This window comes from Peromyscus maniculatus, chromosome 9 (genome assembly GCF_049852395.1).
Source record: "Peromyscus maniculatus bairdii isolate BWxNUB_F1_BW_parent chromosome 9, HU_Pman_BW_mat_3.1, whole genome shotgun sequence".
NCBI classification, from domain to species: Eukaryota; Metazoa; Chordata; class Mammalia; order Rodentia; family Cricetidae; genus Peromyscus; species Peromyscus maniculatus.
Window position 1 is genome coordinate 35889451 of NC_134860.1, and position 17680 is coordinate 35907130.

Genomic DNA, 17680 nt, shown 5'->3' on the forward strand with positions numbered 1-17680 from the left:
AGAGCATATGCAGAGAGGAAGAGATCTTGAACACTCAACCCTAAACAGGACATATACACTTAAATTCCTTCCCTCAGGACTTAGGGAACCCTGTGGAAGAGGAGGTGAAAAGAATGTCACAGAATACTGCAGATGGCAGGACCATGATACATCTACTGAGGTGAAGCACAGATGTGGAGTGGAACCAGACTAATCCTGAGAAAAGCTGCACTGCATGTGTTGCACAGGGTATAGCTGGAGAGGGAGGAATGCCCCATCTATTTGGATTCCAGAAGATCACATGAGTACCAGATGCTGGACATTGGGCTGTAGGATTTGAATTAATAAGATGGATTTTGGTATTCTTCCCATCTGAAAATTTCTGTGCTTCAGCTCTTCTCTTGTGGAATAAGAAAATATCTAATTTTTTTTAAAATTTTGTTTACCAGATCCAACTAATAGACTTTTGCTTTGTTTGTTTTTTAGAGATATTGGACTTTTGAAGTGTTGTAATTTTTAAAGTTTATGGGATTTTTAAAAAATTACACTGTGTTTTATATTATGATATTAACATAAGAATTTGGGGAACAAGAAATAAATGGTTATGGTATTCAGATGATGTGTCTGTGTGTCATGCTGACAAGGAATAGAAGTCCTAGTTAACTTTATCTGTCCACTTAAAACAACATAGCAACAATACAAATTAGAATCTTAATATAGAACCTACATGGATCAGAAGGCACATTAATCATAGAGAAATTTTCTCTCATGGTTTTATATAATTATACTTGATAAACATTTTCTGTATTACAATTAAGTTTACAGCATGTGTATTTGTATTTGATAATAACATTTATGGCCTGACCACTTAGGGTTGGATAACCTATGATGGGATTTGTTCCTAGGAAAGGTTAATTTTCTCACCTAGATTTTTGAAATATTCTGGGTGCCACTTCCCTGTCATATATAAAAGAAACTACCTAGGAAATAAGATTAAGTTTAAAATTATTGTTGAACCTTATTTTGTGTTATTAGTTATTATGTAAAATAGTGTTCTTTAAAGCAAAATTAGTGTAACTCAAAGAGGTGGTTGGCTTCATGGACTATGTCCATCCATTATCAAGGGTAAACTTCAGAAGTTAATCCATTTATTTAAATTTAAACATTAGCATTAAATTAAGGTTAATAATTAATATGAAGTTAATTGTAGTCCATCAGAAGTTGTCGTAGAATAACATGATACGTGAAAATGAGCAAGGCAGAGGAAAGTTTTATACTTTCAAATGTTTGTTAATATATCAATCCGGATAATTTATTGCAATGATTGTTTGTTGTTATTGCATATCAAACAAGTGGGCTTTTTTGCTGTGGTGATGAGACTTACTGACTGAGGGGAAAATACAACCAGTATTTTCATTTCTTCAAAGAAAAATTTATTGTCCATATAATGGCATATTATAGATTGTGGAAACTGTACATGAATTACTTCCAACAGTTTTTGAACAAATTGTTGGCACAGGATAGGGCTATTTAACATTCCTTTTGGGAGAATCTTCTATTGATATCTCATAAGAGGCTGAGAATTATTGTAAGTACATACCATGAAGGCAAACTTTTCTCTATCCTTTTCTTATAGATGTGTAGTGAAGAGTCTTTTAAGTCAACAGTTAAGAGGCCATTCTTTTTTTATTTTATAATTTAGTTTAATTTACATATCAGCCCCGGATTCCACTGTCCTCCCTGTCCCCCCCCCATTCCCCTCAGCCCACTTCACATTCCCATCTCAACCAGGGAAAGGACTCCCCTGGTGATTCAGCTTAGCCTGGTAGATCCATTTGATGCAGGTCCAGTCTCTTCCTCCCTTCACCCAGGTTGAGCAACGTGTTCCAGCATAGGCCCAAGGTTCCAAAGAGCCATCTTATGCACTAAGGACAGGTCCCGGTCCCACTGCCTGGGAGCCTCTCAAACAGTTTAAGTTAATCTACTGTCTCACTTATCCACAGGGCCTGAACCAGTTGGGGGCTCCTCAGTTATTGGTTCATAGTTCATGTGTAGCCACTAGTTTGGCTATTTGTCCATGTTCTTTTTCCAATCATGGTCTCAACAATTCTTGCTCAAACAATCCCTACTCTCTCTCGCCAATTGAACTCCAGGAGCTCCACCTGGAGTCTGGACATGGATCTCTGCATTGGCTTCCATCAGTCATGGAATGAGAGTTCTACCATGACAGTTAGAGTGACTGGCCAACCAATCACCAGAGTTGGTCAATTTGGGCTTTGTCTCGACCATTGCCAGTAGTCTATTGTGGAGGTATCTTTGTGGATTTCTGGGGACCTCTCTCTAGCACTTTGCTTCTTCCTATTCCCATGGAGTCTTCATTAATCATGGTCTCTTTTTTTTGTTCTCCCTCTCTGTTCTTGACCCAGCTTGGATCTCCCGCTCCCCTAAGCTCTCTTTCCCCTGACTCTTGCCATTCATTAACCCCCCCTACCAGATTGCTCATATAGATCTCATCCATTTCTCTGTCATTGGGCAATCCCTGTGTCTTTCTTAGGGTCCTCTTTTCTAGGTAGACTCTCTGGAGTTGTGAGTAGCAGTCTAGTCATCCTTTGTTTTACATCTATTATCCACCTATGAGTGAGTACATACCATGTTAGTCTTTCTGAGTCTGGGTTACCTCACTCAGGATGTAATTTTCTAGATCCATCCATTTGCCTGCAAACCTCCTCATGTCATTGTTTTTCTCTGCTGAGTAGTACTCCATTGTGTATATGTACCACATTTTATTTATTCATTCTTCAGTTGAAGGGCATCGAGGTTGTTTCCAGGTTTTGGCTATTACACACAATGCTGCTATGAACATAGCTGAGCGTGTGCCCTTGTGATATGATTGAGCATTCCTTGGGAATATGGCCAAGAGTGGTATAGCTGGGTCTTGGAGAAGATTGATTTCCAATTTTCTAAGAAAGCGCCATATTGATTTCCAAAGTGGCTGTACAAGCTTGCATTCCCACCAACAGTGGAGGAGAGTTCCCCTTGCTCCACATCCTCTCCAGCATAAGCTTTCTTATGCTGAATGATAGATAGATAATGGATGTATAGATAGATAGATAGATAGATAGATAGATAGATAGATAGATAGATAGATAATGGATAGATAGATGAATAGGTACATAGAATTACAGGACAATTATGCTGATGAACATATACACATAAATTCTCAATAGAATACTTGCAAATCAAGTTCAGGTTCACATCAAAGAATAATCACCCACCATGATCAAGTGGTCTTCACCCCAGTCCTGCAAGGATAGTTCCACATACATAAAACACACTATTTATTCCACCACATAAAAGGAATAAAAGACAGAAACTACATGACCATCAGAATATAAAAGAAAAAGGGCCTTTGTAGAAGTCCAACCTCCCTCTCTGTTCTTGATCCAGCTGGGATCTCCCACTCCCCCAAGTTCTCTTTCCCTCAACCCTCACCCTTTATTACCCCCACTCATGTCCAGGCTGTTCATGTAGATCTCATCCATTTCTCCGTCATTGAGTGATCCCCATGTCTTTCTTGGGATCCTGTTTTCCAGGTAGCCACAAGGAATAGGAGACCATGGTAAATGAAGACCACATGAGAATAGGAAGAAGCAAAGTGCTAGAGAGGCCCACAGAAATCCACAAAGATACCCTGTGGGGTGTTTACCCACCACCCCCACAGTTCCCCAGAGTTTTCTTGAATGCGAGCAGCAGGAAATATTAGATAGAAGGATTTAGAGTGGAGAATCTTGTGGAGATAAACAGATATAAAATAAAGGTTAGCCTCGAGAGGGCCTGGAACCTATTCCAATGGGCCCCGACTGTCTCTGGCCCAGGGTTTTTATAGAGACACCAAGGGGGTGGAGCAAAAGACCTCCTCCCCCAGCACAGCCAAGTGCAGACCATCTCAGACACCTGTACTCAGGCCTGTGGTCCTGATCATCCTCTATTCGGACCTGCTGGGTAAAGCCATGAGGAACCCAAGAACGGGCTCCCACAATACCCCCATAGTAGACTGCTGGCAATCTTCGAGACACAGCCCGAACTGACCTACTCTGGTGATGGGATGGCCAAACACCCTAATTGTTGTGTTAGGAACCCCATCCAATGTCTAAGGGATCTGAATACAGAGATCCACAGCTAGGCCCTGGATGGAGCTCCTGGAGTCCAATTAGCAAGAAAGAGGAGGGTTTATATGAGCGAGAACTGTTGAGACCAAGGTTGGATAAAGCACAGGGACAAATAGCCAAATGAATGGAAACACATGAACTATGAACCAAAGGCTGAGGGGCCCCCAACTGGATCAGGCCCTCTGAGTGGGTAAGACAGTTGATTAGGTTGATCTGTTTGGGAGGCATCCAGGCAGTGGGACTGGGTCCTGTGCTCATTGCATGAGCTGGTTGTTTGAAACCTGGGGCTTATGCAGGGTCGCTTGGCTCGGCCTGGGAGGAGGGGACTGGACCTGCCTGGACTGAGTCTACCAGGTTGATCTCAGTCCTCGGAGAGACTTTGCCCTGGAGGAGTGGGAATGGGGGGTTGGGCTGGGGGGAAGGGGAGGGAAGCAGGGGGGGTGAGAATAAGGGAATCCGTGGCTGATATGTATAACTAAATTGTATTGTAAAATAAAATAAAAATGATAATAATAAAAAAGTCCAACCCCCATTCATGATGAATGTCCTGGAGAATCTAGGAATATAGAGGATATATTTCAACATAACAAAGTCATTGCACAACAAGCCCATGGCAGCATCATGCTAAATAGAAAAAAAAAAACCTCAAAAAATTTTTTGAAAAATTCAGGAACAAGAAATGGTTATTCTCTCTTTCCACTCCTATTCAATATAGTACTTGAACTCTTAGCTAGAGCAATAAGACAACTGAGGTAGATAAAGAGGATACCAATGGAAAAGGGTGAATTCAAAATGTCCTTATTGCAGATGATATGATTCTAAACAAATAAAACTAACAATTTATTAGAAGTCCCATAATCTGATGAATACATTCATAAAATTGGAGAATGCAAAATTAACACAGACTAGTCAGTGGCCTTCCTGTATACCAATGACAAACAAACTGAGAAAGAAATCAGGGCAACAATTCCACTCACAATAGGCTTCAAACATATGAGACATTTGAATTAGCATACTTTTAAAGCACACTATTTTTTTTTTTGGGTGCAGTGTACTTTATTGATGGTTTTCAAGAGAGTAGGGTTCCCTAAGCCCCTCCTGTTGTTCTGGGGGTCTGGGATAGAAACTGTGAGGGAGATGCTCAGTATTGGGGGGGCTGAGATGGGACAGGAACTGCTCAGCAGCTGAGGGTCTCTCTTGCTGTCCTTGCTGGGGTGGGTGGTGGTCCAGGCGGGCTTCTTACTCCTTGGAGGCCATGTAGGCCATGAGGTCCACCACCCTGTTGCTGTAGCCAAATTCATTGTTGTACCAGGAAATGAGCTTCACAAAGTTGTCATTGAGAGCAATGCCAGCCCCAGCATCAAAGGTGGAAGAGTGGGGGTCACTGTTGAAGTTGTAGGAGACAACCTGGTCCTCAGTGTAGCCCAGGATGCCCTTTAGTGGGCCCTCGGACACCTGCTTCACCACCTTCTTGATGTCATCATACTTGGCAGGTTCCTGCAGGCGGCAAGTCAGATCCACGACGATGGACACATTGGGGGTAGGGACACGGAAGGCCATGCCCGTGAGCTTCCCGTTCAGCTCTGGGATGACCTTGCCCACAGCCTTGGCGGCACCGGTGGATGCAGGGATGATGTCCTGGGCAGCCCCACGGCCATCACGCCACAGCTTCCCAGAGGGGCCATCCACAGTCTTCTGGGTGGCAGTGATGGCGTGGACTGTGGTCATGAGTCCTTCCACAATGCCAAAGTTGTCCTGGATGACCTTGGCCAGGGGGGCTAAGCAGTTGGTGGTGCAGAAAGCATTGCTGATAATCTTGAGTGAATTGTCATACTTCTCATGGTTGACACCCATCACAAACATGGGGGCGTCAGCAGAAGGGGCGGAGATGATGATCCTTTTGGCCCCACCCTTCAAGTGGGCCCCAGCCTTCTCCATGGTGGTGAAGACACCAGTGGACTCCACAACATACTTGGCACCATCGTCACCCCATTTGATGTTGGTGGGATCTTGCTCCTGGAAGATGGTGATGGCCTTCCCGTTGATGACCAGCTTCCCGTTCTCAGCCTTGACTGTGACATTGAACTTGCCATGGGTAGAGTCATACTGGAACATGTAGACCATGTAGTTGAGGTCAATGAAGGGATCATTGATGGCAACAATATCAACTTTGCCAGACTGGAAGGCAGCCCTGGCAACCAGGCGTCCAATTCGGCCAAATCCGTTCACTCCGACCTTCACCATTGTGTCTCAGGAACGAGGCTGGCACTGCACAGAAAAATGCGGCTGTCTCTGGAACAGGGAGGAGCAGAGCACTTTAATAAAAAGAGGTATGAATTACCCAAGAGAAATCTAAATACATTCAAGATCCTTAAAGCTGATGTTCTGAGAGACCTTCAAGACTTAAATGAATGGGGGTTTTTAAAACTTGGTGGATAAGTAGGTAATAGAAAAGGTCAATTTTGCTAAATTGATAATACTAATTCAATAAATCTTGAATTAGAAAATGTGAGTACAATAAATCACCATTTTCTTTGGAACTTCATAAAAACAATAACTGCACTATTAAGGGGCAAAGGATAATTTATAAAGCAGAATGGGCAGGAACATCCAGAGGTACTTTTTAAGAGGGAAAAGTAGTGGAGCATGCCATATTAGAGAGAAATAAATCATATGAAAATAAAAAATAAAAATACTTTAATAGATTTATGTAAGCAGTGGGTGAGATTGGTAGACTGGATATTGCAACAGATGCAGTGTCCCCAAACTTTGTAACTGGTGAAAAAACAGGTTAGAGGCCATAATGAAAAGGATGGGTTATCAGAGCATGCTCTGAGAATATGGCAAATGTTCTAGTTAGCTTTCTGAAGCTCTAATAAAAATCCAAAAGCCAATCTGGGAAAGTAAGGTTTATTCACCTCACAAGTTACAGTCCATTATCAAGGGAAGCCAAGGCAAGATCCCAAGGCAGGGGCTAGAAACCACAGAGGAATGCTGCTCACTGTTCTGCTCACCTTTCCTCTATGGTGCAGGCTCATATGCCTGGGGATGCCACTACCCACAGAGGACTGAGCCCTCCTCCATCAATTAGCAATCAAAAAACGCCAAAGGCCCATACCTGCAAGCTAGTCTGAGGAAGTCAAATCCTCACTACGTGTTAAGTAGACAGCCAAGATTAGCCATCACAGCAAGCCATAAAGGGGAAAACATAAACCTCAGCTTACTGCAAAGAAAATTTCACGTCTATCAATAGAATTCTATGTCCAAAGTGAAATTTCAAATGTATGAAGAATAATTTCAAAGAATTTATGTTGGAAAATGTAACTCACTTTAAAATGAGTGACAATCACACAAACCACAAAGGAAAAGTTGTTAAATTTGACTACTGAAGCCCTGTCTGGAGGCTACAGGGTGGACATGGGGAGTAGCTGATGGCTGACAACACTTTTGGCCATCCTTGCAGTGTTTTGGTGCAGGAGTTTCCATCAAAAGTCCTGCCCATTATAAGCTTATGTTCTAAAGAAATGGATGGGCCCATTCTGCTTGATGATTTGGGGAAGGCTGTATCCCATTTTCAGAGCCATCTTTGTGAAAACTTCTAAAGCAGCACCAGGCACAAACCCAGCATTCTTGGTGGCACACACTGCAGTGCCCATGCTCATCATGCTAGTGTCAGTGGTGAGCTCTGTAACATGATTTACCTCTGGGGTATGATGTGTTTCCTGTTGCTGCTGTCTCCAAATCCTGCCTCTTTGACCACCAGAGCAAGATCAAATCTTTTTTTTTTTCATTTTAAAACCTACAATTTCTTTTTATTTATTTTATTTTATTTTATTTTATTTTATTTTATTTTATTTTATTTTATTTTATTTTATTTTATTTTACAATACCATTCAGTTCTACATATCAGTCACGGGTTCCCCTATTCTCCCCCCTCCCATCCCCTCCCTTTACCCCCAGCCCACCCCCCAGTCCCACCTCCTCCAGGGCAAATCCTCCCCCGAGGACTGCAAGCAAGATCAAATCTTAATAAATCATTCTTGCTTAGAAAACAATAGGCTACTACCTGTTGTTTATCACGAAGACCCGACAGATGTCTTCCCAAGGTTCCCCTTTCTTCAGTAGGAGATTTTTCCTTTCCCAGAATGCATGGAGTGAGCAAGATGTGGCCTGTAGCAGTTCAAGTCCAAATTCACAGGCTCCTTCTGACTCCCCATTCTTTCTGACAGGTCCAGCGTGTTTGCTTTCTTCCTATTTCTTTAAGGAAGGAGTACCCATTTTCTGCCTCTTGGACACTATTCCAAAACAGTTCGTACCAGACATTGCATAATTATTTGATTCCAAATCTTCAATTATAGAGATAGACCGGATTCTTTTGTAACTGGCTTTCTAGTTGATTCCCTCCTACCCAAGAAACCAGACTAGTATTTCATCCTATTTTAGTCATCCATGGTCATGAAAAGGCAACTGAACATCTTCATGACATGAGAACTACAGGTGATCCAGATGTGATGTTGGATCATCTTCACTCCTTCCTTTCACTCTCTAAGTCATTTGCTCATGAGTATCAGTGAAGAGGAGAATACGACTGTGTTGGCTGTTCTTGGTTGTCAATGTGCCTACATCTAAGGTCAACTGACACCCAGAAAATAGAGGGCACAGATGTGGGCCATTTTTGCTTCATTTGAAGTAGGACAATCTATTTCTAGTCTAGATCTTAGAGGTAGGAAGTCACACCTTTAATTCAGATCTTTAATCAATATGTAATCTGGACTATGCTTTCTGTTCGAAGCATATGGAAGGACCCAGAAGAAGGAAGCTTTTCCTCCTCTGCTTCCTCCACCTTGTTAGCACATCCATTCCTTCACAGGATAAGAGCATCCATTTTGAGATTACAGCATAGACTGCAGACAGCTGAGACATCCAGACTTGTAGACTGAGCAACTACTGGATTCTTGGACTTTTCATTCATAGCCAACCATTGTTGTATTAGCCAGGGTACAGCTTGTAAGTCATTATAACAAATCCCTTTTCAATACATAGAAAGATTCATTTTATAATTCTGTTGTGCTACAGAGCCCTGACTAATATACCAGGCATGTAGAGAGGACATTCTAGAACAGTTTGTGTTTCATAAGAGTCTCAGGTCACTTACAAATTTCCAATGGCCACCTTCCTTTAACCTTACCCTTCTCTAGGTGCTTTTTTACTTCAGGGGACTCAATTCTCCTCCTCTACATCATCCTGACCAATTCTTGGCATGCTTTATTTCTCATATTATTGGGTATGGATATTAGAATGGTGTTGGAGCCTATTTCCAGGTTTCTTAGTGGCTTTACCCAGCAGGTCTGCATAGAGAGGATGATTGGACCACAGGCCTGAGTGTAGGTGCCTGAGATGGTCTGCACTTGGCTGTGCTGGGGGGAGATCTTTTGCTCCACCCCTTGGTGTTCCTTTAAATACCCTAGGGCAGAGACAGCCAGGCCTTCTAGAGGTTATCCTGTATTTTCTTTCTGTTTCTCCGTCGTCTGTACTTCTAAGTAATTCCTACTGCTCCTACTCAAGAGTATTCTGGGGAAATGTGGGGGTAGTATGTAGCCTCCCCATAAGATGGGAAGGGCCAACTATTGTCAGTGTTTATAAATGAGCTTTCAACTCCTTATGGGTGAAGTAGTGAAAAGATTCTAATGAAGCAGAGAGATATTTCTAGCTTTGAAAGGAGGAGGAGCTAAATAGCTTTCCCTGTGTCACAGAAGAGATTCCTGGAAAGGAAACCTCAGGTTCTGGTCAGTTCAGGAAGAATTTGCAAGCAAGCAATGGCTGTGCCTAATGACATCAGCAGTCCCTTCTCTGGAATTCTACCGTATCATGGAGAGCTCTTGGAATCTCCTGTGATGTCACTAGTGTTGTAGCAACACCACATGAGCTTAGGACATTAGTTCACTGCTGTAAGGTTCACCTACAGAGATGTGGTCAAGACTGAGGCGTCTAGTTGAGAGAGAGAATACACAGCATGGAGAGACCAGAGCGAGGAAGAAAGAAGCAGGCCCTAGGTCTCACTGGAAAACATTTTTTTTTTTTTTTTTTTTTTGGTTTTTCGAGACAGGGTTTCTTTGTGTAGCTTTGTGCCTTTCCTGGATCTCGCTTTGTAGACCAGGCTGGCCTTGAACTCACAGAGATCCGTCTGCCTCTGCCTCTGCCTCCGGAGTGCTGGGATTAAAGGCGTGTGCCACCACCGCCAGGCGAGACCAGAGCAAGGAAGAAAGAAGCAGGCCCTAGGTTTCACTTGAAAACATGGAGAAATCTCTGGTGCTGGGGAAGATGCATTGAGTTCAGAGGAGGGGCTGGGCAGCTTTCTGGATGTGATGGGCTTGAGCACTCCAGAGCTAGGGCTCAAGAGCTGGGAACTTGTGGAAAGGAATAGGCCTATCCTGCTCTGGGTTCCTAAAGAGCAGACCCAGATCAAGGATCCATGATGGTTAGTTTAACAGATTCAGGAATTGACAAGCCTTTAGCTGCGTTGGTGGGTATCATCTGCTTTCACTCTGAGTTGGGAAGGAGGCACAGAGAAACTAGTGAGATTTCTGTACCATAACTGTGTTCCCTCCCACACACACTGGAGATTTTTAGTTGTGTGCCAATAATAATAGGGAAAGGAGACTGCGCTGACAAAGCCTAAGGTTTTCTCATGCTTTACATCTCACCACTATCAGGGCAGGAATACTAAATGCTGCTGTCTTCAAATGACCCCTGAGATTTCTGAATACCAACTGTTGATGGCGTGCAGGTCTGCAGTTCAGCCTGAGAGCTGTTAGATTCAGTGGACCTGGACTGATACTGTCCCCATCCTGTTAGCTCTGGGTGTCTTGAACTATCAGTGATGATGCACCTCCCCCCCCCATGGTTTCCCCATTAACATGAGAGTCTGAAGTGTAGAGCAAGTGAGGCGATCATTTATACACTACCTGAGTGTGACAGTAGCAATTTTCTGGTTTTTCAAAGCACTTGGCTGAGGGCTCTGAAGCTACAGTGCATTCTCTGTAGCTGTGAATAAGCCTTAGGAGGACCTCCCCTGGGTTACATTGTCTAGAGAAACAGAGGAAACCTACTGACTTCTGAGACATCCACCTACCTATAGAGAGATGGGAGAACTGACATCCACAGAGGGGGAGAATCAAGTCTGGTCTTTGAGGGATTGCTAGGACAAAGACTCATCTGTCAGTTACTTTCTGAGCATCTTTCAGTGGGTCATGAGGTAGTGCATAGGGCAGGTACTGTGCTTTTACTTCTAGACTAGGCAATTACTGAGATACATAACTTTGTCTAATTAGGTTGTCAGTGTGATATAACATCTGAATGGACATGGTTTACCCCAGATCACTCATTTGTTCTTGGTTCCACCAAGTACCTTCCTGAGACTACAGTCCAGTCTTTTGAAGAATTTGCAATCCAGGCTGAACATGTTGCTAGCTCCTCAATTCAGGACTGCCAGGAAATTCATGAGTGTGATGTGTAGCTCTGGAAAGGTCTCCAGCAAAGGACCCCTCGTATGTCTCCTGTGTCCTTTGCCTGCCCTTCTCATGCTCCCATGAGTATTCTTTAAGCCGGCTGCACCCCTTTCCTTCCTAAGGGCATGTGCATTGTTATAGGTGGCTCCACATCAAGGAATTAGTCTTTGTTTAGCTCTAAGTAAAGCAACATAACAGTGACACACTACATATTGTCCCCTTGACTGTGACACATTTGTCCTTACATATCTCTGTCTGGCCTCTCACTAGCTATTCATGTTTCCTCACACTTGAGTGCAGGAATGGACCATCACTCTTCCTGGGAGTGTTTGCTCTTGTGTCTCAGGGCTCACCTGGAGAGTCCCAGTTCTTATCATCTCCAGCCTTACATGTCACTAGTTGATTACAAATTTGCTAATATCGTGTTGGCTTGAATTTATTGTGCTGATGATTCAGGGAAATTTTTCTGATTAACTAAGGGACATTTCATTGTTCTGACAGGAAACCCACAACCTCCCACCATATCCACATACTGTAACAGCCTTGTGAATCCTCCACAATGTGCTTGTTGACATCAGGGGATCGACCTTTCCTTCCCACCATTTTGACTTAATTCCCTAGCAATATTTATTTCTCATGTTATTGATTAGAGATTTCAAGAAGGGGCCAGTCATTGCCTGGGATGTATTTTGAAGTGATTCTTCAACTTCCCATACATGAAGTAGTGAAGATATTCTAATGAAACAGAAAGAGAAATCTGACTTTGTAAGGAGGAGGTGCTGAAGGTCTTCTCTTGTGTTTCTGGGAAGGCTCCCGGGAAGGGCAACATGGTTTTGATGAACTGCAGAAGAGCTAGTTAGTGGATAAGTGAGGACTGCCGGGGGTGACCCTAATCATCCCTTCCATGGAGATTCTATTCTATCATGGAGAGTGCTTGGTGTTCTCTGTGATGTCACCAGTGTTGTGGCAACACCAATGACTGTGGGTGATTCCTTCAGTTCCCATGGACATGTTGGCAAGACTGAGCAGGCTGCTTGGGAGAGAGAATGGAGAACATGGAGAGACCAGAGAGAGAGGCAGAAGGAAGCTGGCCTTTGGTCTCAGTGTAAAACCTGGAGAAATAAATGGTTCTGGGGAAGGCAGAGTGAGTCCAGAGCAGGGGACAAGAAGCTTCCTGGAGGAGGTAAACTTGAGCTGAGATTTCTAGTAGTGGAGCTCAGCAGCTGGGAAATTCTGGGTAGTAATGGGCCAGTCCAGCTCCTCTGGCTTTCTAAAGAGCAGACCCAGAGTCAAGAGTTTCTAAAGGTTAGTTTAGGAGAGCCATGAATTGTCCAGGTTGCAGCTGCTTTTCTGGGAATTCCTTCAATTCCTTCTGACTGAGAAAGAGGATTGGGAGAAACAGATGGACCACTGAGCTGTGCCTCTCTGGGTAGGGTGTTGCTGCACTTCATCCTAGTGGATTCCTTCAGTTTCCATGGAAATCTGATGCCAGTAGGAAGGGAGGGAAACCCCCTTTGGCCACACAACACATCTTCAAAATTTTTGGTCCTAGACACATATGATGATGACTTGGTGCTTCTAAGCTCTAGGGACAACAGGCCTTACTTGCATCACATCAGACATGAGCTGACAATGTCATTCACTTCTCCTTAGCTGGGCTAGCTTATGCCTTCCAGGGCCATGGGACTGCACTAGGGAGTGAGGCACATGATTATCCACAGTGGTTGAGGACAGAGACAGAGCTCAGGGGCCCCAGTTTGAGGATAGCTGCCCTGCTGTTCCGAAGCTTCACTGGGTTCCTAGCATTTTCTCTTCCTTAGGTTTCTTCTTGGAACTCAGCATGGACTCTCCTGGTCCTATGCCATTCAAGAATACATGCTCATTTGTCTTTGTCTACCTGCAGGGACTACTGCAGTGTCACCATCCCAACTCTCCACCATCACTGAGCAGGAGCAGCAGTTGAAAAACATAGAGAAACTCACCATTTGCTTACATGACATGGAATGTGAGAGAAATGAGCTGCGTGGAATCCTGGCCAATTATACAAACAAGGATTTGAACAACAGGTAGTCATTATGCCCAGTTCTCTGCTGACCATCTTGACACCACAGTATCAATCCCAGGTTTCCTGAGGAACAGGAACCTGAAACTCCAGGGTGTCCTGCTGCCTAAATTAATTTTCATGAGTTTCTTTGAGATGCAGAACTTGGAGCCTGGGTTGGAATTAGATGGGGACACAGGCTGTTTTGCTTCCTCCAAATGAAAAACAGTTCCTGAGGCCTGAATTTCTGTCTCAGGATAAAGAAGGTAGTGTGTGAACTCTGGACATAGATTTCAAGAGTCCTTGACAGGTGTTGTTAGCTTGTGGGAGATGTTAGGTGCTGTGAGTTTGTGGAGAGTCTTTGTACTTGACCATCAGATGAATGCCTGAAAGCTCCTGGCAGCAGCTTGAGGGCCCTGGTCCATTAATCCATCTCAGCGTATGGCTGGAAGGCCTGGAGCTCATCACAGCTCCCCTCTCGTCTTCTTATACTCTGTGACATTGTCACATTTCAACATTTCTTGGGCATCCTGATTTCATTGTGTGTGTGTGTGTGTGTGTGTGTGTGTGTGTGTGTGTGTGTGTGTTTCCATGTGTGTGTGCCTCTGAGAGTCTTGGGGCTGGGAAAGGGTCTGAGAATTTAACATAGGTCCAGGTGATGGCACTGTTGAAGCAAGGGAACCCCACTTTGAGCATCACCATCCTGCTCACTGTGCTCACCTCGGTAGAATATATGAATCACCTGTGCAGTTTATAAAACCATCCTGAAGTTGGGGCTCCTCCTTGGAAATATAATTGTGTGCTCTTGTTCTCTGGTAGTTATAGGCAAACAAGAATGAGAATCCCTGTTCTGGATACAGGAGAAATATTATCATAGGTTTCTTGTATGTCCAGATATGTGGCACAGAATCCTTGGAACTTCTTAGAGTGCTTATCTAAGGCTCCAGGACACTGAGGGTGCTTGCAGCAATGGCCCCAACCCCTTAAACCTCCTGGCTGTTGTGTCCTGAGGACAGGATAGGATGTTTACTAAGAACCAGGAGGTCCCAGTGTTTAAATGCCAGGCTGTGGCATCCACTGTGTTGGAGTAGTCCATGACACAGCCTCATTTATGTGATTCTTGTTGAGTTCATGGGCTGCTTTTCTCCTGGGGCCATGCCCTACCACAGGCTGAATTTCGAAATTGCGATGCTTGAAATAGAACACAAGCAGGTGATGTCATCTCTCCATAAATTGCCCATGGAGATTAGTGATGCCTTGGACAAGTGCAAGGGGCTGATTGAGGAGACTGAATACTTTAGGTAAGTGGCCAATAGCTTGGGAGGGATTGTTTCTGCCCTTCTTTTTCCTTGACCCAAAGTGAGGGCTCTGGTTCTAGCCTGTGTACCTCTGAGCCAGTAGCCTGCCTTATGGCCCTTCAATTTGTGCCTCTTGGACTCAGTTTTGCAAAGTGTGAAAAAGCACTGAGGCCCTCCTATTATTGTCCTGCCCAACTCAGGAGCCCTAGGACAGAAAAATGGTTTCCACCACGATGGGGATATCTGGCAGCCCAGGTTCTCTGGGCACTGGCAGGGGCTTCTCAGATCTGTTTTGCCTGGGATCAGTAGAGAGCAGTTATTCCTGTTGGGACTTCTGCCCTCCTTCAGAGAGTGTTTCGCCACTACCTGCTGGTGCTTTCCCAATATCAGGAACAGTTAAGCACAGGTGTGGACTGCACCCTGTTCTCAGAGGCACAGGATCCCATTTGGTACCAGGATTTTCAGAAGTCGTTTGAATCTGTCTGGAATTTGGTTCTTCTCTGGATTTGTCCTACGTTTGGTGATGCTGGCTTAGCTACTGAGATCTCCATTCTTGTGCTGTCTAGGGACCGCCAACTTTTCATGGTTGGTGGTACTTGGAGGTAGGGATGGCAAATGGAGGCTCACTCTGGCTCACCATGTTTTGGTGATTGTTTAGTTACCTCAATGGCCGGGTCCTACGAGAGTGTACTCAGCTATTTTATAGAATTGTCTCCTTAGAGTCAGTGAGATTCCATGGTGTGTTGAGCAGGGTGTAGGTCAGTGGTCTAGTACTTACATGCCTGGCACATGTGGTCCCATGCTGGATGTCTACCTCTGAAACAAACAAATGAAAACCCAACAACCACCAACTGTAACTGTGACTGTACCAGTGTAGAAGTTACAGAGGTTGTGTGTATAACAAAGTGGAATGAGTTGGAGAGATGGTTTAGCAATTAAGAGCACTGGCTCTTCTGGAGGTCCTGAGTTCAATTCCCAGCAACCATAGCATGGTTCACAACCATCTATAATGGGATCCAATGCTCCCTTCTGGCATGCAGATGTATATGCAGAGCACTCATTTTTAAAAACAAACAAATCCAGAACCAAAGTGGAATGAGATATTTTCACAAAGCTGTGTGTGTTTGGGGGGACTTGCTTCTATATGTAGCATGAACTATCAAAATGGAAACACTGGATTGAAAACAAATAACTGGGCAGCCGAATGGTATTTATTTTCTCAGGTAAACAATTTCTAGAGCAAATAGAGTATCTTAGATATGGTGCCACTTTGCATAAAGGACTTAACATCCTCACAATGTAGTATCTGTTTATGAATGCTGGGGTGTTGGAACCAATATTCCATGGAGTGATGACTGTTCATAAAAGATGTAGAGAATCAAAATGACATGGAATGGTGTAGTCTGAGGGCCCAATGGGGTCGCCACAGAAAGCTTCTCCACAAAACTGACCTTCCAGCTGAATTCCAAGTAGGAAAGGAGCTCACACATAAGGCAATTAGAAGAATGAACACTGGAACAGAAGACAGATCCCTGGGCCCACACACTCTGGGCATCGTCAAGCAACCACATGCAAGCAGCACAATGGGGCACAGACAGCTAGCTAAGGGTACAGGATGGCTCTAGTAAGGCCCGCGGGGTGGAGGGGGGCAAGACTTGGGAATCAGGAGAGTGTTAAGTGTCAGTGTAATAGAGAGCGACTGGAAGAGCCAAGTGACATAGATCTAGTTTTCTTTGTTTCTTTGTTTACTGTGTGGGTCCGACTAGCCTCAAACTTATGATCCTCCTGCCTTGGCCTGAGTGCTGGGATTACAGGCCTGTGCCATCACAACTTGACCTCATCTGCATTCTAACAGTTTCCTGGGGCTGCTGTGAGAGAGTATTTTAAGTGTATAGGGTGGGTGTGAAGTACTGGGAGGAGTGAATACTTAGAACAGCTGGAGGTCACCCAGGTCAGACATCTGTTCTAGTAAATGTCAACCTCACACAAACAATATCCATCTCATTTCTCTCTTACCTCCATCCCTACTCTTTTTTGAATTTACACACTAAGCCTTTATGAATCCTCTTCTCTCCATGTCCCTACACCCATCCTCAGGCCCCCACCCCCAGTTCAGGCCATTATCATTTCCAGTCTGGATCCCTGCCATGGCCTCCCAGAACGAGGAATCTTACTCAAACTCTGTCCTGTTCAAACACTTCAAGAGTCTGACACTTCTTGTATGTCCCCTGCTTCACTTCTATCAGCCCACCCTGTCCCTCCAATATGCGTTTAGAAAAAGGCCTGGTGTGTGGTAAGCCCGGACTTATTATTATGTGTGCTCCCATTATCCTTTCTGCTTGTCTTTGCATTTGCTGCGACCATGGCTGATTCGACTACTCTCCACTAGACCAAGCAGCAAATGTTGCCTTCATGCAGAATCTTTCTGGCCTCAGGACTGTCTCATGTTCTTTGAAAATAAACAGATCTGGGGGGGGGGGCCTGAAAACTCATGGGAAAGGTTTACCATTTAATAATTAAGCTCTGAGGCAGAGGGTCCAGAATAGCAGCTTGGATCTCAGCCTGTCTCCTAGCTGCCCATGAAGTCACTTTCTAGCTGACAACCTTGGGTCAGCACATACTGCATGCCAGGGAAAAAGTACCTGAGAGGAGTCAGTGTGGGCTTCGGGGCTTCGGGAGGTGGCA

At 44.3% G+C, this 17680-nt stretch overlaps 2 protein-coding genes, 1 long non-coding RNA gene and 1 pseudogene across 3 annotated transcripts in view; 2 read left to right on the forward strand and 2 right to left on the reverse strand.

Moving 5' to 3' along the window:
• LOC143267301 (disks large homolog 5-like) overlaps window positions 1-17680 on the forward strand; it is a 143535-nt gene that overhangs the window by 107742 nt on the left and 18113 nt on the right. The gene's annotated exons all lie outside the window — the stretch shown is intronic.
• Window positions 1-17680, reverse strand: part of LOC143267306 (uncharacterized) — a 230488-nt gene that overhangs the window by 63538 nt on the left and 149270 nt on the right. The window lies entirely within an intron of this gene.
• Window positions 4965-6456, reverse strand: LOC102916082 (glyceraldehyde-3-phosphate dehydrogenase pseudogene; annotated as a pseudogene).
• Window positions 9964-15192, forward strand: LOC143267459 (uncharacterized). The gene is made up of 4 exons (XM_076545547.1): window positions 9964-10313; window positions 11554-11653; window positions 13560-13722; window positions 14867-15192. The coding sequence occupies exons 1-4, from the start codon at window positions 10116-10118 to the stop codon at window positions 15000-15002; spliced, it is 597 nt and encodes a 198-aa protein (XP_076401662.1). The 5' UTR covers window positions 9964-10115; the 3' UTR covers window positions 15003-15192.